Source organism: Emydura macquarii, unplaced genomic scaffold (assembly GCF_026122565.2).
Source record: "Emydura macquarii macquarii isolate MOO-44397 ecotype Brisbane River unplaced genomic scaffold, CSIRO-AGI_Emac_v2 contig_2676, whole genome shotgun sequence".
Taxonomy (NCBI): Eukaryota; Metazoa; Chordata; order Testudines; family Chelidae; genus Emydura; species Emydura macquarii.
The window spans coordinates 48,486,444-48,513,436 of NW_027132813.1; the positions used below are offsets into that span (position 1 = coordinate 48,486,444).

At 43.3% G+C, this 26,993-nt stretch overlaps 1 protein-coding gene across 2 annotated transcripts in view; it reads left to right on the plus strand.

Moving 5' to 3' along the window:
• GPCPD1 (glycerophosphocholine phosphodiesterase 1) overlaps positions 1-26,580 on the plus strand; it is an 83,835-nt gene extending 57,255 nt beyond the window's left edge. For both annotated transcript variants that reach the window (XM_067565338.1, XM_067565339.1), the window contains 7 exons: positions 1,647-1,686; positions 11,030-11,091; positions 12,620-12,685; positions 13,557-13,693; positions 15,822-15,957; positions 16,359-16,519; positions 24,878-26,580. In XM_067565338.1, the coding sequence (XP_067421439.1) occupies positions 1,647-1,686; positions 11,030-11,091; positions 12,620-12,685; positions 13,557-13,693; positions 15,822-15,957; positions 16,359-16,519; positions 24,878-25,058 (783 nt within the window). In that variant the 3' untranslated portion in view covers positions 25,059-26,580. The remainder of the gene's footprint in view (positions 1-1,646; positions 1,687-11,029; positions 11,092-12,619; positions 12,686-13,556; positions 13,694-15,821; positions 15,958-16,358; positions 16,520-24,877) is intronic.
• Positions 26,581-26,993: the final 413 nt, after the last annotated feature.

The window sequence follows — 26,993 nt, forward strand, 5'->3', positions numbered from 1 at the left end:
TTAACAGTAGCTGTTTTTATTTATCTATATCAAGCCTTCATTTTGAAATAGTAAAGCTCTGAGAGAGCATTTGCTGCTGCTCTGAACGTAGTGCACATACACAATAAGAAATTTTAACAGCATTTGACTGTATTTTAAACTTTTTTTCAAATTTAGCAGAGAGCATTCTTTATGGAAGACTAGCTATATATCAGGCAGGGAGTTTAAATATTAAGCTATATGAATTACTGAGCACAAAAAATGACCTCTTAGTTGTAGATGATTAAATGGATTACTTTTACTCCCCCAAAAACTTGAGGGAAATTCTTGGAGAAATATATAGGGGATTGGAAGTAGGGGTTTAAAATGGAATTGCCATATCTGTAGTATTGCTACCATGAGAATCTCATCTTCAGTTTATTAGGAGTAAGGGCCTAATTTTCAGAAGTGCTAAGTATTCACAGCTTTCGTAGAAGTTAATGGAAGATGAGGGTACTCAGTAACTAAAAATCCGACACTAGGATTTTTTATGTTAACAGGATTTTTAAAGGTATTTTTACTGTCGTTGTGATCAGTTGAATAGCTTTTAAGGAAAATAACTTTTCTGATTGAATGCTACTTTGTGGTATGTGTGCAATTTGTTCTGACCATATAACTCACGTACAGTGGGTGGAAAGGTGGAACAGCATACTAACCACACCCAGATGATGACCCATTCATATTGAGTACTGAGACAGTATGAGTAAAAAAATAGAATAGCCTGAAGATGGTGTTTAGAAGTCATTTAAAGCTGATGATAGTTCAGAATCATTGCAAAAGGAAGGATATTAAAACTAGATTTGATGTTTTGCGGGTTTGTCTGCATTAGGAAGAGATGTCAAGGGTAGATCAGATAATCCTAGCTTAATCTAGATATACCCTTGCAATACCAATCTAACCTGGTTGGTTGCTATGGATACCAAGGAGTCATTAACTTGCTGGAAAAATAGAGACCAGGAGATGAGTCTGGGAAGCATCAGAGCTGAAAGTGGGGGTGAAACGTCTTACTTGAATCAATGAGGTGGCTGAAACAAGAATTTTAGGAACTCTTATTTTCTTAAATTACTCAATTTCCTCCTTCAGCCTCGAAGGAAAAATGGAAAATGTTCGGGGTCTTCAGCCTAAGCCCTGCCCTTATTCTCAGTCAGATACGTGGCCCCATCCCATAAACTACTGTCAGCTCTCTGCTTGTAATGGGCCCAAAACACAGAAAGTATAAAGACCAAACTTGATGAGTTTTATGGGATGCAAGTTATGACCATTTGCAGACTGATTACAAAAGGAGAAAGTACAATGTTCATAAAGTGCCTTACAAACCTTAACTTAAAATTGTATCCTTATTGCCCTTTCCACTTGTACGTTTTCTGGCTTGATTATTTTTTATATATATATATTTTGCACTTTCTCCTTGAAATCTTAAAAAAGGCAAGGTGGAAAGAAAATAGATACAGGTATTAGAATCTTTTGTCTGTCTTCCTACTAGAACTGCATATTTGACAGGCTTTTAAACTTTTTAAAACGTAAGGGAATTCAAAAGGAAAAATCAAATTGTTGTTTATCAAAATAGTAAGGTCTCTACAGATAAAAGCATACTTGTTAATTTAATATATTCTTTTTGTGATCTTTAGCTGTCTCATGTGACTGCCTTGAAATTAAAAGAGCACAGTGGTATGTATTAATACAGAAGTCTTTATCTGCTGCCTTATAAGAATTTATATTGTCATTGAAATGTTTATTTTCCAGTCAGTTTTGTTTATTCTTGGAAACTGAAAGTTGAGATTTTCAAATACTTGAGAGCCCTATTCATCACACAGGATTTTCACAAGGGGGTTTATTATATATTAAAGCATCACTGGTAGCATGTAATACTGCCCTCAAACAACATTTAAGAAAAATTGTAAATACTCCAACAACAAAATCACCACCAATGTCTCCCTCCAACTTCTTGACCTTACTGGTTTCTTAGCTCCCTATATTCCAGGGACAAAGATGGATCTTGCAGTGTGCCCTAAAGGCTACTAACCTTGGGCTGTTATAGAATAAGTAACGTCTCTGTTGCTGCAGAATTTAATTTTGCTATTCACTATAGAATTGTATCTCCAGGATATAGTTAGTTCTGATAACAGTGAAATATGTCATTTTACTGCATTATGAAAACTTTTAGTGCACTATAATTTAAATTTGTAAACTTAAACTGAATTTCTTTGCCAGTTGTGTTTCCATTTTGCAGTTGATGTAATGAAGTGGACGCTATCATCAATTTACTGAGCTTGCTTAAAGCATGAGTGCATTATTGAAACAATGCCCTGGGGGAGTAAGAATAACTAGTGGAGTCTGTCAAATCAGGAGTTTATCAGATGTCAGAATTCTGTATTCTGAGCCATTTTCCATGGTGTCTTTCATAAGAAGTTACTTCAGAAAAATGCGAGGGATTTTTTTATTTGACTTGTGGTCTTTTAATCCTTCCTTAAGATCACTCATTGAACCTTTAGTTTGTATATGCATTGCATGTATTAGACCATTATCCTGCTCATACTTGGTAACTTGCTTTTTTAATATTTCAACAAAAAAGACTTACCTTTCCAGAATCCATTATGCAAACTGTAGTTGAATCTTAACTACTTTATTAATTAGCACATCCTAGGAGATAGGTTGCAAATTACAGAATTTTTGAGGGTTGGCATACTAATACAGAAGCCAATTGTCCTACATTTTGTGAATCACAGACAGTACTACGTCAAACTGAAGTACAAGTGACAAAATATATTAAGACTTCATAATGAACTATTAAATGTACTATAATTTGTTTTTAAAGTTTTAGTAAAAGATGCCAGTTAACTGGAGGTGCCAATTAAAGTATTGTGCAACTGAACTTTTGAGTGCCACTTTTATGTATAGAGTGCATTGACTGGCTTAATTTTGATAAATAGTACTTTGTTGTATCTAGTTCTTATTGGAAACATGTCTTCAAGCAGAAGGTGTTCACCAATCCAGTGTTGCCAACTCTCAAATTTATTGGAAATAACATGATTTTGGCTACCTTTTATAGGCAGTCTTCTGATGACATGAAAAGCTCCCTCCATAACATAATTTGGGGAAAACAAAATCAGAGAAGTTTCCCACATACTACAATGTAGTCTTGAGGAAGGTGCAGTGAACTGCAACCAGAAGAGACCATGAGTTTGTCTCAGCTCCTTAATATTTCTGTGCCCTTCACTATTACCAGCCAAGGTGCATACTGCTACCTTGGAGGAGGGGTTAATTATCATTCACCCAAGATAACTGAGAATGTGTACAAGGTCATTTTAGGCAGAGCTGGAAGTCGAATCTAGGTGTCTAATAAAACAAAGCCAAATCTTACCCACTTTGACACAACTTGCCTGAAGGAGTATGGCAAATTAGGTGCTTCTGTAACCCCTGTAGTACTAACATAGTGTGGATCTGTCACCCTTTAGCAACCAGACCATATATGGCAGCTTATGATTCTTGTTACAGTTTCCATGTTAAAAGATCTGGGTCTCAAGTGATAAAGGCTTACGCTCTTACATCCAGAGGTCTCTGACTCATTCCCCAAAGACAACACACAGGGGTATTGTTTATATTTAGCTACGCTGTCTGAAACCACTAGACCACAATCTGGTCCTGTAGCCAGAGGAAGAAACCAAGAACCCTGATGACCAGCATTACGCTGTTCTTCTTCGAGTGATTGCTCATGTCCGTTCCACTATAAGTGAGTACCCGCCACCGTGTTCCCAGAACTTTTTTCCCCTTATCAGACCCCGTAGGGCCAGCTCTGGTGCCCCCTGGAGTCCTGCGCACATGCCACGGTATATGAGGCACTACTGGCCCTACGCGCTCTCAGTTCCTTCTTTCCACCCATGACGGTTGCTGGAACTAGCCTTGCTCTCTGCAAGTACTATTCCCCTTGTTTGAACTCTTCGTTATTTGAAGTACTTCAGTTAGTTTTAAGTAATTGTTAAGTAGTGTTAAGTGTAGTTAGATAAGAAGTCCCTGAGGGACTTAGAATGGTCGGGCCATGCCCTGGTCGCCTGTATTTAAGCCGTGTGCCTCCTGCGGGAAGGCTTTCCGGCTCAGCGACACACACACCCCCCCCCCCCAATTGATCAGTGCCTTAAGTGCCTGGGGGAAGAGCACAGAAAAGATAAATGTAAGATCTGCAGGGTTTTTAAACTTGTGGACTCAGAAGGACCGAGAGATCCGGTTAAAAGCCCTGCTCATGGAGGCAGCGCTTGGCCCAGCGTCCGAGCCGTTCCTCGGCACCGAGCGTCACCTCGGTGCAGAGTGCACCGCCAGCACTGGGCTTGACTTGGCACTGAGCAACATCCTCGGTGCCAAAGAAAAAGAGACAGCGCGTGGAGCACAGACACTCCCCTGCACCGTTGATATGGGCAGGGTTGAGTGCGGAGATGCCACAGCCTGCCGAGTCTTCTCCCGTGCCTGCATCTCCAAGCAGGGAGCCTCCCCCGACCCCTGGAAGTGGGAGAGTGCCACTGCTGTGATACTATCGACACCGGAGGCTTTTCAGGTGGCAAGAGCCTCCACCCCTCCCTTCCTGAGGGAGAAGGGGCCGGTGTCCTGGGGCAAGCCCGCGTTGGGTCCCCCCATAGGGTGGTGGAGATCCCCCGTATGGGGAGGAAGATCTCCCACCAGATGGCCACTGGGGGTAGAGCGAGGACACTCCCCCAGCAGTCGCTCCAGGTCGGCGTTGTCGAGCCGGCCTGTTTTGACTCAGGATGCGGAGTCTCCCTCTTGACGCCGATGTCGGTCCCTGGCACCAGAAGCAGCGCAGGCCAAGAGGCAGCACCAGTTGAGGTCCGCCAGGCGGCACTCAGACATCTCCTGCTCCAGATCCCTGGCACGGAGGCGTTCACCTGCACAAAGGCGGTGCAGAACCTGGTCACTGTTGGAGGACTCGGCACCGAGCGGTTTGCCTGCACTGAGGCGGCGCGGAACCCGGTTGCCATACGAAGACCCCGCACTGTGCAGTCCCCGACGCGGAACCCGGTCGCTGGAGTCAGGCTCAACACCGCAGAGTTCAGAGCAGCGACGGTCTCGATCACCAAGGGACAAGCAGCACCTCAAGTCCTCATACCAAGATGGCACTCTGGTACCGAGAGCTCTTCGGAGTGCGCCTCAGTCCATCAGCACCGCTCGCAGTGATGGAGGCGGTCCTCGTCACCCTCCATGTCGGTGGTGTCGATGATGGTCCCTGGCACGGCACCCGGGACCGAGGATGGCCACGGCACTGCCGGTCTACTGGCTCAGGGTCCCACAGGGGGGACAGTCGTCGTGACAGCCGATGCCCCCACAAGGCATCACAGCAGGTGGCACAGTCAGCCTTGGTTTGACCCCAGGGACTATGGCCACATCAATGGCCTTATTGGGCCCCCATGGGGCATCCAGATGGGACCGGGGCCCCAATCCACCCTGTCAGTTGGGTTGCAGTCCGTGCCCCTGGCACAGGAGAAGGCCTATAGACACCGTTTCTCGGATGAGGAGTTGGATCCCATGGAGAGACCTTGTATGGGTGCATCCCTTCGGCAGGCAGGGGAGCACCTGCAGGACATGCCTCGGCAGTCCTCTTCTTCCTCCCCAAATGAGGCAGTCTCCTGGGACCACATGGCGCCACTGGAGGATTTCAGGGCACACCAGGAGCTGCTCAAGAGGGTGGCCTCTGACTTGGGGCTGGAGGTCAAGGAGTTAGTGGAGGCCGATGATACCCTCTTCAATGTGCTGGCGGCGGCTGCCCCAGCATGAGTGGCCCTACCAGTCCATGATAGGGTCCCAAAATTAAGGCCCTGTGGCAAACCCCTTCCTCGGTCATCCCTATGTCGAAGGTGACTGAGAAAAAGTATTATGTCCCGGCCAAAGGATTCAAGTATCTGTTCACTCACCCGGCCCCGGGAACCCTGGTGGTGGACACAGCCAACCAGCGGGGCAGGCCAGGTCAGCCTGCTTCCACTCCCAAGAACAAAGACAACAAAAAGTTGGATTTGTTTGGGAGAAAAATTTATTTCATGGCAGCCCTGCAGTTCAGGATGGCCAACCATCAGGCCCTCCTGGGGAGATATAATTTTAATTTGTGACTCCCTCAGGCGGTTTGCTGAGGCCCTGCCCCAGGACCAGGCCGCAGACTTCACCACCATCCTGGATGAAGGAATCACGGTGGCTAGGGCAGTGCTCCAAACGTTCTGTGATGCTGCTGATTTGGTGGGTAGGGTCATAGCCTCTTCCATTTCCATGAGGAGGTGCTCGTGGCTGCAATCCTCAGTCCTATCCCAGGAGGTGCAGCAATCAGTCCAGGACCTCCCCTTCGATGGGTTGGCCCTCTTCTCTGATCAGACCGATGCAAAGCTGCACGGTCTGAAGGACTCCAGGGCTACGCTTCTCTCCCTGGGCCTTTACACGGCCCAGTTTTCCAGGCATCAGTCACGGCCCCAGGTGCAGCAGCAGCCAAGGCCTCTGCCCAGGCCTTTTCAACCCTATAGGAATAGGGACAATAATAGGGGGTTTAGAAGATGGAATCAGCCCCCCAGCTCATCCTCAGCCCCCCAGCAGGGGCCCCCCAGGGGGTTGGGCAATCATAGGAGGCAGTTTTGATAGTACGCCCGAGGGTGGCACCCCTGTTACTCTCCTGGATCCGCCCCGCCCATTCCTAAACAGGTTAAGACCCTACTATCCTGATTGGGCAAAGATCACTTGGACCGTTGGGTCCTCGGGATAGTCTCTGGGGGCTATGCCATACAATTTACCTCTACTCCCCCAACAACCCCTCCCTCTTCAGGGACCCCTCTCATGAGCAACTCCTCTTGCAGGAGGTGGACACCCTCCTCGACATAGGAGCAGTGGTTATAGTTCTTCAAGGCAGAATGGGGAAGGGGTTCTATTTGAGGGGATGAGGAAGTACCAAGGCGAAGGGGGGTCTGAGACCCATATTAGACTTGCGTCGTCTAAACAAATATGAGAAACAACTCAGGTTTCGCATGGTTTCCCTAGCCTCCATAACCCCTTCCCTGAATCCAGGAGACTGGTATGCCGCCCTTGACCTCAAGGACGCATACTTTCATGTGTCCATCCTCCCCAGCCACAGGCGCTTCCTCCACTTCACGGTGGCTGGCTCCCACTACCAATTGACAGCCCTGCACTTTGGCCTATCTTCAGCTCCAGGGGTGTTCACCAAATGCATAGCGGTAGTGGCATCCCACCTGAGGCAAAAGGGTGTGCAAATCTTCCCTTACCTGGACGATTGGCTGATCAGAGGCAGGTCCAGGTCCCAAGTGCAGGAGAGCGTGACCCTCACTTGCTCTATGTGCAGCAGGCTGGGACTGCTCATAAATGAGCAGAAGTCCACACTAACCCCAGTGCTACACATATAATTAATTGGGGCCACCCTGCACGTACGTAGTGAAACTAGCTTGCCTGAGGCTCAGGCTGCTTCAGGCGTGGGTGGCCTCGGTGTATGTGCCAAGCAGACACCCACTGAATTGGGTGGTCACAGTTCCTCTGCCCGTCCTAGCCTCCCTAGACTGGTAGAAGTCTCCCAGGGCAGCGTGGAAGGGCGTTCCGTTCAGGGAACTGATCCCATCGGTTACCCTAATCTCCGATGCCTCGGATGTGGGATGGGGAGCCCACGTCAGCACCAACCTAAGCACTCGGGCTCTGGTCAGGGAAGAACAGGCGTCTGCACATCAACATGAAGGCGCTGAGGGCTATTCGCCAAGCATGCCGGGTGTTCCTCTTATTCCTGACAGAGTGGTGCAGGTGCTGACAGACAACACCGCAGCTATGTTTTATATAAACAGGCAGGGAGGGGCGCACTCCTGGGCTTTCTGTGAGGAAACTGCACGTCTGTGGGACTTTGCCATGAGGCACGACTTCCACTTGACTGCCTCTCACCTTCTGGGAGTGAGGAACGACAAGGCAGATTGCCTCAGCAGGTCATTTCTACCCTGCCATGACTGGTCGCTGCACCCGGAAGTAGTGACTGCAATCTTCCGAAAGTGGGGTGTTCCCAAGTGAACCTATTCACGTCGGCTTGGAACACGAAGTGCCCGAGGTTCTGCTTGCTCTGGGGTCGCGAGACCGGGTCGATTTCCAACACATTCCTCATCGACTGGATGGAGACCCTCATGTATGCGTTCCGGCCCCTTGGGCAGAAGCAGAATGTTCTACTGAAAATAAAGAGGGACAGGGCGGACGGTCATACTCATTGCTCTGGCCTGGCCGAGACAGCACTGGTTCAACATGCTGCTGGGCCCCTCAATCGCCCTGCCCATGGAGCTCCCGAGGCGGCACGGCCTTCTCTCCCAGGACCATGGTCACCTATTGCACCCGGACCTGGACTCCCTACACCTCATGGCCTGGAGGCTCTGTGACTGACGGAGGGAGAGAGAGCCTGTTCGGTGCAGGTCTAACAAGTCCTGCTGGGCAACAAGAAACCTTCTACACAGGTTGTGTATCAGACTAAGTGCAAACTGTTTACTTCTTGGGCGGAGTCCTGGGGCATTCAGGCGATCCTGGAGTACCTGCTCCAGCTAAAGCTCCAGGGTCTGGCACTGGCCTCATTGAAGGTTTACTTGGTGGCCATCGGTCTTCCATCAGCCACTAGAGGGGAGATCCCTGTTCTCCCATCCCATGTCTGTCAGGTTCCTCAAGGGGGTAGAGAGGCTGTATCTTCAGGTCTGCAACCCGGTGCCTCCCTGGGATCTCAACCTGGTCCTCTTGAGACTCACGGGGCCACCCTTTGAACCCATGGCTTCATGCCCTCTGCTCATGCTTTCATGGAAGGTAACCTTCGAAGGGTCTCCGAAATTAGGGCCTTGACCTCGGAGCCCCTTTATATAGTATTCTGTAAGGATAAGGTGCAGTTGAGGCCGCACCCAGCCTTCTTGCCCAAGGTGGTTTCCCAATTTCATTGTAACCAAGGTATTTTTCTCCCCCCTGTTTTTCCCCAAACCACACAGTTCAGAGGAGGAGAGGAGATGGCATTCGCTGGATGTGAGACAAGCTCTGGCCTTCTACATCGAGCGTACAAAGCTGCTCCGGAAATTGACGCAGCTCTTCGTTGCAGTGGTGGACTAGGTGAAAGGCTCACCTGTCTCCACCCAGCACATCTCCTTGTGGATTACATGGTGCATCAGATTCTGCTACGATCAGGCGAGGGTGCCGCTTCCAGGAACCAGCACAGTGCAGTCAACCAGAGCACAAGCCTCGTCTACAGCCTCCCTGGAGAGAGTGCCCCTGCAGGACATCTGCAAAGCCGCCACCTGGTCGTCGGTGCATACCTTCACGTCCCACTACACCTTCATCCAGCAGGCGAGAGAGGGTGCGGGATTCGGCAGAGCTGTGCTGAGGGCAGCTCACTGGTAACTCCTACCCACCTCCAAGGTATTGCTTGTTAGTCACCTATAGTGGAATGGACATGAGCAATTACATGAAGAAGAAAACAAGTTACTTACCAGTAACTGATGTTTTTCGAGATGTGTTGCTCATGTCCATTCCACAACCCACCCCCCGTTGCCGGAGTTGGCAGAAAGAAGGGACTGAGGGCGCGTAGGGCTCATATACTGTGGCATGCGCACGGGCCTCCAGGGGGCTAGAGCCGGCCCTACAGGGCCTACTAAAGGGAAAAAATTCCGGGAACCATGCACGGTGGCATGCACTCACCTGTAGTGGAATGGACATTAGCAACACATATCTCGAATAACACCAATTACTGGTAAGTAACCTTGTTTTTCTCAAATGCTAATGTAATCCACTGGCATTGTGTGTATGTTGTCTCCCTGTATGGACTGGCTCATATTGAGAACAGCATGTTTTTCCTTTCACCAATTACTCTAGCAGAAGTAGAAAAGATCTGTGCTGTGGGTCAAAAGGTATAACTCTGCTGATGACTCGGGGGAGGGGTGAAATATATATATATGAATAAAAGTTAGTGTAGGACTCTGAAGTAAGTGTTGAGATGGTTTTATATTGCAAAACATCACATTTAGAAGTGACTACATGTTGCGTTTTATACTGTTGCATTTTTTATGCTTGTATTTTGGTTAATGGGATCTGTCCCTTTAAGAACAGCATATGAGATATTAAATGTGTATTTGAGGTTGAGAATAATGCGTGGGAAACTGTGCATGTGTTTCCTGAGGGGAAGATCCTGTCTGTGTAAGCTACAGAAAGGTCAGAACTTCTAGAAAACAAGCCTGATTCTTGAAGGTATATTACCCACAGCTCCCTATAAGTGCTATGTTTACACTGCAGTAAAGCACCTGTGGCTCGCCTGTATCAGTTGACTTAAGCTCATAGGGCTTAGGCTGCAGGGCTATAAAATTGCAATGTAGATGTCTGGGCTTGGACTGGAGCCTGGTCTCTGGGAATGCGCCCGCCCACCCCCCACCAAAGGAGTCCCAGAGACCAGGCTGCAGCCTGACCCTGAATGTTCACACTGCAGTTTTATAGCCCTGAAGCCCAAGTCAGCTGATATGGGCCAGCCAGGGGTGTTCTGTTAGTGTAGACATATTCTGTATGTCTCAGGGCATTGCTAAAGAGCTGTAGAGCCTCTCAACCGTAGGTCACCAGTATGAAGTCCAGCTCAGCAGGGATTGAAAGGTATTCCCATTTAATGGAAGTCTGGTAGCCTCAAGTCAACTTGCAGCTCCTGTGACACACTTTGAACTAAATTATAAGCTCTTCTGGACATGAGTTTCTTACTATATGTTTATACAGAGCCTTGCACAATGGGACGCCCATCTAAGTTGTGTACTCTAGGAAAAGCTCATGCAGCAGGGGCCAAAATCATCTTACTCACTATACATTTGACTTGGCAACGCTAATTTGTCACTCACATGTTGGAAGTGGGTTGGGAGCAGAAGACAAACTTTAAAAACAAGTTAATCTCTTAAAATGTCATGGTTTTGAAGACAGTCTCCTAGTTTGGGGGTTAGCAATACTGCTATTCACCTTTTTTAATACTATATTTTATATTTAATTTCAGCATCTGTTAACGGGGAGGAAAGCCCTGTTTCTGAGAATCAACCATTTCCATCTCTCCAGACCGTAAGCAGCAGTTAGTGTGGAACTAGACAATGCAGAGCAGTGTAACACTAGACAAATTGAAATTTGGAAATATTTATAAATAAGTTTCAATTGGGTTCTTGCATGCTTAACAGAACTGGAGACTAGAAAATGAACTTCAAAAGATTTTTGTCACAGGACAAGGAAAGGGTTCATAATGCAATTTATTTTTGACTGCCTATGTACACGATTTCAGGGGCATTGAAATGCTATAATTGTTTCGAGTAAATAACCAATGTAGGTTATATGGCCACTATAATAGTATCGGCCACATTCAAAACCCCTTCAGTTTCCAACATGTATTATCAATGAGACCTCTTTTGATCTTCTGCTTCACTTTTGAGGAGAAGCCAAAAAAAGATGTGGAAGAACTTTTTTCCATTTCTATCTTTTTCCTGAATCATCCTGGAGGTTCAGTCCTGATTTTTCTGCAATAGGAGCTCACTGGTGGCTAATGAAATATTTTGTCTCAGCAGTTGACAAGAAGCTGTTAACCAGCAGCAGTGCATCAGAGCCAAGAAAATGGGTGTACCGGCAATAAAAAGAGGCTAAGGGCCAGAACTTTCAAAAGTAGATGCTAATTGTGGATGGTTCAGTTTTTAGGTGCCCAGATTGACACCTAGGGCCTGCCTTTCAGAAGTCCTATTCACCCACAATTCTAGACGTTTCTGGGACCTGCAGGTGCTTAATATCTCTGAAAATCAGACCCTTGGAGGTGTCAAATTGGGCCCCAAGATTTGAGGCATCTGCAATTGGTGGCCACTTTTCAAAATTTTAGCGTTAGAATTGTATTCATTCACCACTTAGCTTCTGCTACTTAGCACAGCCACACATAGCACTGAGTGAGTACAGTTCCAGTATATTCCATTAATAACTGATCTTTGCCAAAGTTGCATTTTGAATTGGCTTTTTTTCCTGAAACTGTTTACCAGACTTAATCTGTGATAATTCTTGAAACTATTATTTTTTCTTGAACTGTGCTTCTCTTTGCCCTTTACAGCTATTGCTGAGCTACTATTCTCCCAAAGCCAAATTAAAGTCTTCATCTTTTGTCTGAGAGATAAACATGAACAAATGGGGATAATGAACTGGCCTAGATAAAGGAATTTTATCTGTTATGCCAGACAGTTTTTGACGGTTAATCAGAGCAATTGTTTTTTATATAAAACAAAAATGTGTGATAAGTAGCCAAAAAGAAAATGTATGCACTGTTTAAGTATTTGTAAACTGTAAGTAACTGTACATCTCAAAGTGTTAGTACATATAAAGTTAGTTGCAGATAATGCTGCAGCTAATTCCTGAAGGTTTTGCTTGTTGTTTCATTTACCCACTTTGGACCAGAGTAGAAAAGAGATAATATGCCTTTAAGTGTTAAAGCACAAGTTGTATGCTGTACTGTTGGCCTTTGCTGGGTGATGTCTCAGCATTTTTGTCCTGTATTTATCCTGAGCAGTAGCACTTAAGGAGCATCATGTGATTTGATGCCTTTTTATAATACTGTTTTATCCAGGTTCTGGAATCCCTTCCTGAAGATGTTGGGTTTAACATAGAAATAAAATGGATCTGCCAACAACGAGTAAGCAATTTCTAATGTTCCTTGTTTTGATACCTTGTTACTTTGCAGACTACCATGCATATCTTGATATGTCAGTTGGCATATGACAGACCTAAACGACTATATTACCCTTGTTTTTATTTAATCAAAGTTAATAGGCTTACCCAGCCATTTTTTTTTTCTTTTGAACTGTAAAGGGCAGTTTTATTTCACTGACATATTGTATCCTGCTAGCTTTAGAACTAGAAAATCAAAGGCACTGAACCTGCAAATGAACAGGCATATACTTATCTTTAAGCACATGCATAAGTGTTTGTATTGGGACCCTAATGCAGAATTGACCATTTTTTGTAGATAATCCTCTTCTAAAGATGAAAAGATTCCTGAGTTACTTATATAATTAAGTATTGCTACTGCATACAGATGGTTGTACAAAATACCTGAAGTTTAGTTACCCTTTACTTCATTCATTTATACTACATTTGGCTTTTTAATATATTATTGTTCTATTTAAATTTTGTTTTTAATATAACCCATATTTAAATGATTTTATTATGCAAATGATCTTCACTTGAATAGACTTCATGAATAGTTGATGTCCGTAGGAATAAAGTGAGTCATTTTAATGAATCTTGAAAAGTTCATTGAAAGTTTTATAAACTTTTTATAAAACTGATTTAAAATCTGCATATTTCAGAACAATTTTGCTGAAAGCCAGCTCTCTAGTTCTGCAAACAGGATTAGGTAGATTGGAGGAGAGTACTATTTTTAATTCATATTGATGAGCTGGTTCTTTTTTTGTTCAACTTAAATAACAAAGATGCCTGTAATTTGGAATAATTACAATAGCTATTGATATAGTTCAACTACTTGTCCTTTTTTTTTTAAATAGGATGGGAAATGGGATGGCAACCTGTCTACCTATTTTGATATGAACCTGTTCTTAGATATCATTCTAAAAACTACTCTAGTAAATGCTGGAAGAAGGAGAATTATATTTTCTTCATTTGATGCGGACATTTGCACAATGTAAGTTACAACTCAACTTTAAAAGTATTTACTCAATAGATTTCACTTTAGATGTTAGTACACAATGGAAAACTTATTAAAAAGTTTATTTTTGTGGACTTCTTGAGTTTGAATGCCAAATTTAGTACCTAAACAGGAAATTAGATCTTTCCTCTGTCTGACCCATGCCCAAAATAAAATCAGAAAACAAAGCCAGCAACCTATTAAGAGAAAAGGCATTGGGAAAAAAAGAGAGAATTTACTATTTAAGTGGTTCAGTTGTTGTCGGAGTAAAGATTTATTTTCTTAAAGCAGTAGGGAAAGGAGCAGACTTTATACTGGGGGGTTTACTTTCCCTTTGACTTTAATTCCCTGGCCACTGCGCATGTGTCTAACTGTTCCATCCTCTCTGCTGGAGGATAGAATATTTAGTGCCTCTTGATTACATAGATATCACGTTTTAGCTAGATATGAGGGTAGGTCAATAATTCTGGCAAATCCAAACTGACTGCAGTGTCTTAATTGCTATATAGAGCAGAGAGGTGGAAATACTAGAGGCGAAGGCTGAGCCTAGTGCACGGTCATTGCAGAATGTGATTTAAGGGATTGCTTACCTGGTGCTTATGCTTGTATTTCCTTGTTCTTATTTGAAATGCTCTGCTTCACAGAACTGCATAAGGAAAGTCAGTGCCAGATAACCCCTCTGTCTTTTCAGTGACAGTACAGTTGTGGGGAACATTAGTGTCAGTATACTGCTGTGCAAACAAATGCAAAGACAGTATGTTTATCTGGTAACAAGCAAATTTTGTCACAATAGGTGACCATCTTAGAACAGGGCATAACATCTCTGTTTGGCAGTTATTTAGTGCATGCAAATTAAGTATACATATATAATCCTAGAACTCTGTAGTGAAAATTATTTTCAACAAATCTCTGGTTAAAAAAGACCACATGAAAATGCTTAAACTACATAAATACAGTTATTGGATATTGGCTTTCTAGAAAAACTGATTAGCTTTCTGTTGTGGCACATCTTATGTTGGTGTGCTGGGTGCTGAGCAAAGAAGAGACTGACATTGAATCAGGGAATTTAGTCTGGGACAGACAGCTTAATTGACACACGATACCAGTGTTTGTACTGAAATATTGCAGAATTCCTTATTGAGAGACTGTGTAGAAGAAATATTTTAAGCAGAGATTTGAAAGAGAAGACAGTCACTTTACAATAAAAGGACTTCCAAACATACGGGACAGCCGGGGGGGAGAGAAGGGGGGGGGGGGGCGGGGAAATTGAAGAAGGGTGCAAAGGGGCTGGTTAGGATGGGGCAATGAAGGATGAAGAGTAAGAGAAGGTGGAGTCAAAGTAGATGAGTCACTATATCCAGAATACTACTTCCTCCTATTGCTATGTCATAGCTGTGCTGGTGAACCAGCTCCAAAGTGGACAAGGTGGCTTGAGTATGTTTAAGTTTGCTATTGTGTGCTTTGTAAAGGAAAAAATGATGAAAGACTACCCATTTCTAGAATTTATATAGGGAAAACTTGGGGCAGGGGGACAATGCTCTAGATTACCTTAAACAGTTGAAATGTGTGCGATATGTAAATCACTAAAGTGGTGAAAGGGACAATGGTGTGTTGTACAAATTGAGGCAAAACCGCAGTGTGTACCTGTTGCATCTGTAAAGAATTCAGTGAATATCCAGTAAATAAAAGTATTCCCTTCAAAACATGAGGCTGAATTTGCCATTTGAAATAAATGTGTTCAAACATGAAAATGTGCATATTACTATGCAGGAAGGGGAGACATCACTGTGCTAATCTTCCTGGAATTACGATCCAAGGCAGTCATGTCCCTTTTGCTTAGGCAGAAAGGGGGAAAAAAATCAGATTTGTGAAAAAGTATTTCCCTGTTTTCCCATAACATTTGAGATAGTAAAGGTTATTGCATTATGTTAACTCTGTAGGCACATCCACCTCACTAGACAGACTGGTGTCTGTCCGCAAAACCGCTTAATCCTTGATTAATACTTTACATATTACATGTCAGTACAGTTTGGGAATAGTGACTGTCTTTGTACTCATTGGTGTGTGAGAGAGAGACTACTGAAAAGGTTCCCTTTGCAGTTGTATTTTTCCTACTCTTTTACAGGGTTCGGCAAAAGCAAAATAAGTATCCTGTGTTGTTTCTGACACAAGGAAAATCTGATATTTATCCAGAACTTATGGATCTCAGGTCTCGTACAACTCCTATTGCCATGAGCTTTGCACAGTTTGAAAATTTGCTGGTAAGTTGTCACACACTTGTTACTCTGCAGAAAATGAAACTAATTTATTGCTACATTCCATAATTGCTGATAAACTGACTTGTAAGCTATAGAAACAGAATAAGGTGACAAGCAAACTGTTAAAAGAATACCTGAACACTTAGTAAACATGTCAAAATAATGTATTTTCATTGCTTCAAAGTACTAAGAATGGACCTTAGCCCTCTTGAATAATGAACAGTTGTTAAAGAAGCAAGTCTTTTAAAAATGCATTTAATTCCTGGAGTTCATAAGATTTTTTTTTTTTTAGTTCTCTAAAAATTGTGAAACATTTCAGTTCCTTTAGCTTTTGATCACTGACTTTTAAGAATATTTAGTTTAGATTATATTTGCATTTTCTTAAGGGTTTTATAATTTTACAGGGAATTAACGTGCACACTGAAGACCTGCTTAGGAACCCATCATATATTCAAGAGGCTAAATCTAAAGGTTTAGTTATTTTCTCTTGGGGTGATGATGCAAATGACCCAGAGAACAGGAAGAAGTTGAGAGAATATGGCGTTAATGGGCTCATATATGACAGGTATTTATTTTTTCAAATATTTCTTTAGAATCAGTACCTAAAGTGAGCATATGAAATGTTGTTCTGTTCTGATCCTGGATAGATTTCACTTTGATTTTGGCTTGATTGAGTGGGTGTGTAGAATATCCTGATCTGTATGTGTCTGTAAATCCAAGTTCATGAGAAAACAGTCCTAAAACTCACTTATACTGTCTCTGCTTATATGTGAAGCATAGAAGGATGTTACGAGTACATGGGTGGCAGTTTGAGTGGCCTTGCATTTGACTCCTAAAAGAAATAGTTTACAAATCTTAACACGTAACTAGCATTCTTGATGATTGGTTTTTAAACTTTGTGTACTAGATGTGCTTTGTGGGAAAGTGTGCTTTAACTAAAAACTTCTGTTTCCTACATTCCTACTAAGTGTAACAAGTATTTTTTAATATTTTCAGATATTATTCTATTTAGCAAAATTAAGTTTCAAAACTGTACATTCTTGTATAATCAGTATTGTTCTTCCCATCAAGAGGAGCTAGACATGGCTCTTTCAGGCCCATAACCTCTACTCCTGAATTTTAGAAGACTAGGTAGAGTGATATAAGGCTCTCCTTCTATTCTTCAGAGGCTGATTACATTGCCTTGTCAGTGCATCCAGCCTGACAATGAATGAGTAAGGGTATGTCTACACTGCAAAGTGAAGTCTATTTAATTCACTCACCGAACTAATGACGTCAGATGAGCATGATCCCACCACGCTCATTGTGTTGGGGGATTGCATCTCCACTAGCCGTGCTTGTGTCGATAAGCAAAGCAGTGCACCGTGGGTAGCTATCCCACGGCGCAACTAGCCGCAAGAACTTTTGGGAACATCTTCGTCCTTCCATAATGCAGCGTCCTCCCTCTCCTCCCCCTCCCCCTTTCTGTCCTAAGCAAACAGACAAACAGTTTTTCGCGCCATTTTTCAAAACCCGTCTCTGCCACGTGGACGCCATTGTCGGAGAGGCATGGAGCCCGCTCAGCTCTGCACTATCATTGTGAGCATCACAAACACCTCACAACTTATCCTGTAGTATTTTCAAGGGCGAGACAGGAGCCACAGTGTGGAAAATGGTGATGTTACTCAAGTAGCTCTGCTACAACAGAGAGGACGAAACAATTCCCGGTTACTGTTCACTGTCATGCATCAGCTGCAGTTAGTGGATTGCTTCTGGTCCCAGAAAACAAGCACTGACTGACTGGGATCACATCGTTATGAAGGTATGGGATGACAAGCAATGGCTGTAGAACTTTCGGATGCGGAATGCCTCATTCCTGGAACTTTGCACAGAGCTGTCCCTTGTCTTGAAACGCATGAATACTCTCGAGTCCTGCTCTGACAATGGAGAAGAGAGTGGCCCATCACTCTGTGGAAGCTAGCAATGTCAGACTGCTACCGTTCAGTTGGGAATCAGTTCGGAGTCAGTAAGTCCATCGTGAGATCTGCTGTGATGCAAGTGTGCAGGGCCATTAATAGACTTCTGCTATGAGGATAGTGACTTTGGGAAACATGCAGGACATAGTGGACAGGTTTGCCACAATGGGGTTCCCAAACTATGGTGTGGTGATAGGAATATGCATGCCATCTATCTTAGCTCTGGACCACCTTGCCAGAGAGTACATAAACTGAAAGGGATACTTTTCCATGGTGTTGCAGGCCCTTCACCAGCACCAATGTGGGGTGGTCTGGAAAGGTGCATGACATGTGCATCTTTAGGAACTTGGGTCTGTTCAAAAAGATGCAAGGAGGGACTTTCTTCCCTGACCAAAAAATAACTATTGATGATGTTGAAATGCCAGTAGTGATCCTGGGAGACTCTGCCTATCCCTTGCTCCCCTGGCTAATGAAGCTGTACATGGGGCACCTAGACAGCGATAGGGAGCAGTTCAGTAATAGGCTCAGCAGGTGCAGAATGGTGATGGAATGTGCCTTTGGACATTTAAAGGCTCGCTGCACAGTTTGCTCACTAGGTTAGACCTCAGTGAAAGCAACATGCCAATAGTTATCTCTGCCTGCTGCGTGCTCCATAATGTCTGTGAGACAAAAGGGGAGAAGTTCCCGTTGAGGTGAGTTGTGGAGGCCGATAGGCTGGTCGCAAACTTTGAGCAGCCAGATACCAGTGCAACACTGAGAGTGCACAGAGGAGCTCTGCACATCAGGGAAGCATTGAAAAACCATTTTTGTAATGAGACACAACAGTAATGGGCGTCACTTGTCTGTGCTGTACCTTCCCATCCCTCCCCGTGCATCAGTGTCCCTGCACCTCCTCTTCCCCCACCACCCATCCCCATGCTTGTAATAAATGAAGTCATGAATTTCAAGGTAGTACAATTTTATTGCTCATTCTTAACAGTGGAGGGTAAGAAAAATAATTTAACAGTTGGCAAGCATTCTCATGGAGCTGGGAGGGGATATAGAAGCATGGCTGTCTGTGCAAACAGCAAAGACCCCACGTTCCCAGTTCTTACAGAGGCTGCTGCCTCTTCTTGCTCCCCTCATCCAGTGTCGAGTGGAGCATGTACTGCACCCTGCTCAACCTCCTTCTGGAATGCTAGGGGGGTGAGGGCTTGGAAAGAGTGCATTTGTTGCTGATAGTTTTGCAGGGGCTGCAGAGGGACTCTATCCTACTGTTGCTCTTCCTGAAGCTCTACCAGATGCTTCAAGATGTCGGATTGATCTCTCATTATACGCAGCATCACGTCCTTTGTTGCACACACATGCTCCTGGGCAGCTTTCCTGCTCTCCATGTCCACGTTCAGTTTTTCGGACAATGAAATCCTCCAGGCTCTTAGCTCTGTGTCAACCGCCATGGAGGCATTCATTATCTTGTTGAACATGTCTTCCCTATTCCTTTTTTTTCTGCCTTCTAATCTGTGACAGCTGCTCAGCAGGAGTGGAGGCTGTGGCCTTCAGCACAGCAATGTCCACTGTAAAACAAGAAAAGCAAAAGGGACCCATTGTTAGCTCGTCTCATAGACGAAAAGCAATGTTGCAATGTGAAAAGAACTCCCCTTTTATATTCCAAAGTAAACACTAGCTCCGCATAACAATCTCAACCTATTGCACAGATTGGCGTGGCGTCCCAGCCATGGTGAGTAAGGGACTGGTGCATCCATTTTAGGAAATCTCCATAGTATAGTATATGCTACATAAGTTCACGCTTCCCCAAGCGACAGATTGGTCTCTGATTACCCTCCCAGAAATCGATCTTGAAAGAGGCGGTCCAAAGGGTATGGGGTTGGAGGGGGAAGTGTCTCTGGAGAAAATATATGGGCACCCGTTCCCGGATCCCTAACACCCACAACAAGCATATATCAAGGAACTTGCGGAGGCAGGACCCAAGAAACTGTCTGTGGCAGGGGAATAACACGCACTGTGTATTTCAGGCAGGTATTGTAAACTTGTCATCTTCCCTAGGCAACTGTGTGTGATATCAGTCTCCTAAGGGTAACACAAGCAGAAAGGGAAGATTTGCTGCAAGCATCTGGGTAAAAGCCTGGTCCTTATGCTGCTATGCTGTGTCCTGCAGTGATGCCAACACATTTAATGAGAGTGGTGGGGGAAAGTGTCCTATCATGGTGGAAGAAATAAGGCTGCCCTCCCCAGAAACCTTCTGCAAAGGATCACCAAGTACCTACATGAAAGTTTCCTGGAGATATCAATGGAGGATTCTTGGGCCATCCCTGTGCACATAAATAGTCTCTTCCAGGGGCAACCCTCTGCCTAAGTGGACCAACAACGAGGAAGCCCATCCCCACCACCACACAGGTTTTTTTTCGCTTTAACCAGAACCTGAACTGGGGATGTAAACCCAGAAATGCAATTTACAGTACATACTCACCAGATGTGCCTTCCCCAGCATCTCATTCAGTCACACTTTTCTGCATCCGGTTGGGCTGCTCCGGGATATCAAAGTGCTCCTGGCTTTCAGGGAGAATGGACACCCCACTCGTCTGCCCCCCATTCTCGTCATCCTCCTCTTCCTTGTCCATGGATTCATCATCATTCATCCTGGACTTTGATTCCCCCAGGGTATCTACACTGCGCTGGGATCACTGCCGAGAATCGCATGTAGCTCCTCGTAAAAGCAGCATGTCTTTGGTGCTGAGCCAGAATGATTGTTCTCCCTTGTTTTCTGATACGCCTGCCTCAGCTCTTTGATTTTAACACAGCACTGCTGCGTGTCCCTGTTGTGCACCTTCTCCAACATGCCCCGCAATATCTTTTTGTAGATTTCAAGATTACTTTTGCTGGATCGGAGCCAAGCCAGAGCAGACTCTTCTCTCCACAGATTGATGAGATCCAAGACCTCAGGTCAACAGAAGTGTGTTTGGGGTGTGCAGTTGCCATGATCAGTTCTGCTGGCAAGCTCTCTCCAAACTGACCAAACAGGAAATGGGGATTCAAAATTTCCTGGGGCTTGAGGGGAAAGGCTATTTCCTGTGTATATGACCGCGGTGCAGCAGAGTGCAAATGTCTAGAGCAGTCAAAATGGAGCATTGTAGAATACCTCCCGGAGTCCAATGATGTAAATTTACGCAACGCTCCACCTATATTGCTGCTCATTCAACCCATCCAATTCGACTTCAGCACTATGCCTCTTGCAGAGGTGGTTTTATTAAGTTGAATCAGCAGAACAGACCTGCCAGTGAAGACGCATACATTATGTGGTCGACGGAAGCCGCATTCTGTCGACCTAACTTCGCAGTGAAGACCAGGCTTAAGCTAGAGCCTGGAACAATATTCCAACATGCATATTATCTGCATATTCTGAGTATAATTTTGAAGTTCTGTGTAATAGTCAAAGCTGCAGGTCACTGGTCTGGAAAAGGGTCTGCAATTGATAGTGATCGGGATTAAAAACCATTTGTTCAGTGTCCCTTAACAGTTGAAAAAGCCAACTCTGTGCATATTAATGGGACACTGAAACACAAATGAAAAGAGATGTTTATCATACTCTGCAAATGGCTAGCAATAGGACCTGGAATGTTGTGTATAATTTGGGCACTTAATTCACTATTGCAGGAAGGATATTGAATAATTGGAAAATGTTCAGAAGAGAATAAGGGAAAAGGGGGCATTGTAATAGATTAGAAAAGAGATTAAGGGACACAGTTGAGGTGTGTAAAATTATAGGGGGACATAGTAGATTCTGAAACTCCTTGAGTTAGTAGCATCAGTTTAAGGGGGAAAATAATACCTATTTTTTAAATTAAGCATTTAGAACCTGGACACATTATTCTTGTTCTTAAGGTAATAAAATTATGGAAAGAGCCAAGTAAACTTATTTTCTGATTCTCTTCTCTAAGTATATTCTTTCTATCCTACACGTATACATGTTCTTAGAGTTCTAACGTTAGTGATATGGGTTAAATTAGCTCTGATTGCATCTCCTTACCACTCTCAACTACAGAAGATCCTTCCTGAAAAAGCTGGCACAGAGCCTCCAGTTTACTACCAGCCTTCTTATTTTCAGGTTGCCTGCCTCTAGATACAGGTGGTACCTGGCAGCAACAGGAGGTGAGACAGACAACTGCAGTGGGGTTGGGGACCAGTTTTGCCCTAAAGTAGCAGAGCCACAGTATCACATGTGGATCTCTCCCACAGATCAGGAAAATGGCCACTCCAGGTGGTGCAAAACACCTCTGAACTCACTATGTGCATAGGAGTTAAGGTGACATTTCCTTAAAGTATGACATGAAATGGATTGCCAAAGGTAGTGGTAGACACACCCCTTCAAATTGAAGAAAACTGTACAGATTCTAAACAGATGACTTTCTTCTTTACCAAATATTATTGTATTAAGTCTTGTTGTGAAATGTCTATAATTGAAACTAATCCTATTGGTTTTCTAAATTGCCTGATGAGAGATGGATAGGTAACTGCAGTCTCCTGGTCCAAAAGTAGTTGTGCAAGCCACAATCTAGAAATTCATAGTTTATAATGTGGGTTGAATTTTGTAGCTAGTTTTTCCTTATTTAGATCCTTTTCTCTGCTGGACAATGACAGGAAAAGAAAAGTTAGAATTCCTTTGATCTAATGGAATCTGAGTATCTCATAAAGATGAATGTTATCGAACTACTGATGACAACGCAACTCAAAAAACTGCTGTGAGCATGCTGCTGGTGTCATGACTCTGAATCAAGGCTGCACAACACAGACACTCAGGGTTACAGGGCACGCAATGACACAACCCCTTGCTGTTCTGGGTTGAACCCCAGTGTCACAACATCTCTCTTCTCCAACTCTGCAGTAGATTCCTTACCTTAAAGGAGAGGTAGCAAACAATAAGATGCAAGAGGAGAGGCTTGCATATAGCTTTCTGGAGCATACATCCTGCACACCTACAGTATGGATTGGTGGACTAGTGAGTAAAGGAGAAAGAAGAGCTCTATGTAAGCTCAAACTTGTCTCTGTCACCAACAGAAGTTGGTGCATTAACAATATTACCTCACTCACCTTCTCTCTAATATTGACTGATCATTTTGATTCTAGAAGACTGATTATTTTATGTCCTGAGATTATGAAAAGGGCTAGGTGTAGCTAATTCATCTTGTACAGAGCAAAGTTTTATGGTAATAACACTCACCCAATTAAAGAATCTTTGGAAGAATATTCCCTAATGCCCAGTGGGGACTGCTTAGCAAAAAATTTGGCCTAAGTTGGGGGGGGGGAAGGCACTGGTGAGATGGTTGCCTTAAACGTCTCTCTCTGATGGAAAGGACTTAACACCTCAATCAGCAGCAGTTCCTAAACTGTGTAGCTGAATGTTAATGCCTCTTAGCTGTGGTAATAAATGCTGTCTAGTAATTCTTTCTTGTGAATAGAGGAACTGCAATAGCTGGTGGAATAATAGAGAGGATTCCTTTAGGAATGGATCTGCCGATTAAAGGAGAGCCAGAAAGTGAATCCAGATTTCTTGAGTCCCTGTTTAGGACCCAGCCACAAAACCACCCTTCCTTCGTCTCAGAATTGTGACATTGGGCAAGTCACTTAATTTTCTGTGCCACTTGTTTTCCATCTGGGAAATGAGAATAGCACTTTCCTGTTTTACAGGGATGTTGAAGATTCGTTAATGTTTTCGAGGTGATGAGATACCACAGTAAAGAGGGGTGGTGAGGACAGAAGTACATATTTACTCCAGGAAGAACTGGGGTCTAGATAGACCAAAGCAGGCAATCTCTTCCCAACAAAGGGACCCGCCCAATGAAGACCTTCAATGTTGTCTCACTCTAGGGATTGTGAGCTGCATCCACATTCCTCACAAAATGATTTTCTCACTATAGGGCCAGTCACTCCTGATTTCTCCCCCCCCCCCCCCCCGAGGTGTGTTTAATAGTATGTTGTGTTTTGAATAGTACATGACTTTTGAAGCCTTAAACCTCCCAACAGGCCCTAACTTGACGTGTATTTAATTACACTTTCAGTTGTGTTGGTCTTGCATCCCTTTCTGGTCTGGGATGAACAAGGTGGAAGGGAGGTTATATTGTTGCAGTAATAGTGAAGCTATTTCCCTGCGGAAATAGTAAGTAAAGAGTGTGAGAGAGAGAGCAACTTCCTGCGGTATCCTGGACAAACCTCATTGAATTAATTTTAAGTATTTTAGGAACTCATTGTATTAAAAATGCAAATATATATCTATTATTGTGGGATTCGATGGGACGTCTCTAGGGAGGAGACCCTAATGAAAACCCTGGGAAGTGTTCAGAGCTTCAAAGGACTCTTTGAAACAACGTGCTGGGATTCCTAGGAAATGCTTGGGAGGAGGGGAAGGAAACTTCTCACCTAACTTTTCCCCAAAAGGACAGATATTTGATATCCTCTAAGGCAGGAGTTCTCAACCTTTTTCTTCTGAGGCGCCCCCTTCCCCACCAACATGCTATAAAAACTAGGGACAAGTGGGGGGAGGGGAGATGCTCCGGGCTTCAGCCACGGTCGGGAGGGGAGAGTGGTCTCTGTATACCAAACTCTGAACCTTGTTTAACACTGCTTAGCGTTGGACAGTGACTGGGTTATGTTAATACCTTTGACCCACATATTCCAACTAAATTAATACAAAACCTCCTGTAAAGTGTGTCTTTGGAAGAGTAAGTGGATGTTAGTGGTCAGAGGCTAGTTTGCCTGCTTTTTAGAATATCATGCTGATAAAGGACTACCATTTTATATTGTAGGATATGGTTTAGAGAGAAGTTTCAAGTGTTAAGTACAGATATAATAATTTATAGAGATCCTAGCTACCTTATTTCACTCTAAGCAGAGGAAAAATGGAAATTAAAGTAGTTTTATGTCGCAAAATTTAGATAAAGCATCACTTCTTACAGACTTTTTTTTCATTTATTCAGGATATACGACTGGATGCCTGAACAACCAAATATATTCCAGGTAGAGCAGCTGGAACGTCTAAAGAAAGAGTTACCAGAGCTCAAATTCTGTGTATGTCCCACTGTTAGCCACTTCACTCTGTGTAAATGTCGTAATAGCCACATGGAAATGAATGGCATAGATAACTTACCAAATGCTTAAGAATGCACAGGCTGACTCCAGGCAGGATGCTGCTTTGTGTGTTTAATTTTCACCATAGGAGTAGTGCCATCTATGCCTTCATAATTTATTTTTTGAGCAATAACTATGTTCCTGTTCCGTAACAGTACTTGCTAGAATTTCAAATCCTGTTAAAATGTTAGGCCAGTTTATAATTATTATTCCAGTTTACACCTTCAGTTGTTAAATCTTCACAATCAACAAGTTTAAAATCTTAAAATAGAAACCAAGTACTGTAATACAGTGTGCAAACATGTCTTACAAAATGAGCAATCTGAGATGTGGTGGTTTCAAAGATGAAATTCTCGAGAGGTTACTGTGATCTGATTTTGAAACTGCTCATATATCATTTTGTCATTGATTTGATTCCAGTACTAATCTGACATAATCAGATTAGGAGAGTGATTCTAATGTGTACATAATTAGATCTGGCCTGAATAAATTAGTACCTCATATGCATGTATTTGCACTGATGGTTCCAATTGTACAAAACCTTTGTGCCATCTTTAAAATGTGTGTATATACAATATATATTTTTAAGTAAACTGCAGTGCACATGAACAGATTTTTCTCCTTCTGTTAGAATCTTTAGATTGCTGCCATTTTTTTCTTTACCGGCCAAATGAATGACGTATAGTCTGTATAGGGCAGTTAAGGGCAAACCACAAGCACAGCTTTTAATTAATCCTGCACAAACCTGCCAAACCTCAAAATGTTGCAAATAGCCTTCATACACAAAAATTGCAGGTTTTTCATTGGTTAAGAACTTTATTACTGTAATCTTAAAGGAGCAAATTCTACAAAATGCATGCTTCAGGTATTAAGCATGAAATTATAGGTGTTTGCAGTGGTCCTTGCATCCTTGAGGTGCTAGTTGAGTGTGAGGGTAGCAAGGATGAACTAAAATACTTAATCTTTGTTGCCTAAAACCATGAGCCTATTTGTGGATATATTGAAATAAAGTTTTTACCATCTATAGTTTGTCTTATTACATGTTACAGACCACTAAATTTTGTATATTGCAACAGTTAGTACATTTGTGATTTTTTGCTTTGAAAATGGATTTTTCAGAAAATCCTTATCCTCTATTGGCTGATATCTGTCCTGGGTAATTTATTCCAAGTTATAGTTTAGAAAATCCTGTTAGATATGTATGCATGTTCTTAAACTTGTATCTCGTAAGATAGGCCATGGCGACAAAACAGCTATAACTTTTTACTGAAGTGTTAACGTATAATAAAAAACCCAAATATTTATTTTTTCCTCTTGTTGTAAATTGACAATGAAAATGGTAGCTTGTATTATACTCTTTAAATACTGTCATTGCTGCATAGAAATGATTGCAAACGTGTGTTTTGAATCTGCACCACTGAATAATTTGAGGCAAATGGTTTTTTTTCAACTTGCCTGGTATATCTAGTATTTAAATTTCTCTTGTCCTCCACAAACAGCACAGTGCTTGGGAATTGTCTTTATTTAAAAAATAAATCTGAATTTAGAAACAGCTGTGAATGTTTCTTTTTCATGAGCTACTTAAACTGGTTTGAAGCCAGCTGTTTAATGGTAAATCGTGTGGTGGTGGTTGATAAAGCAGTTACACAGGTCCAGATTCATGAATCTATCAGACTGCAAATTGTGATGAAATTAAGAATGACATTTTAAAATTTCAATTATTTATCTTGAAAGATGCCCAAGTGCTATATGTTCATGGCATACACAGTTCAAAATGAAACTAAATACTCTTCCTGAAAGGTTGCAACATAACACGGCTTCATTTCTTAGAAGCCAGAAATCTAACACACAACAAGCAAATACAGAGAGAGACGTAGCACTTTGTTAACCCACCTTGTTTCAGCCCGGGTTTCTTGCAGTCTGACTGATGAAGACCCAGATTGCATGATTCTCCAAGCCTGCGAG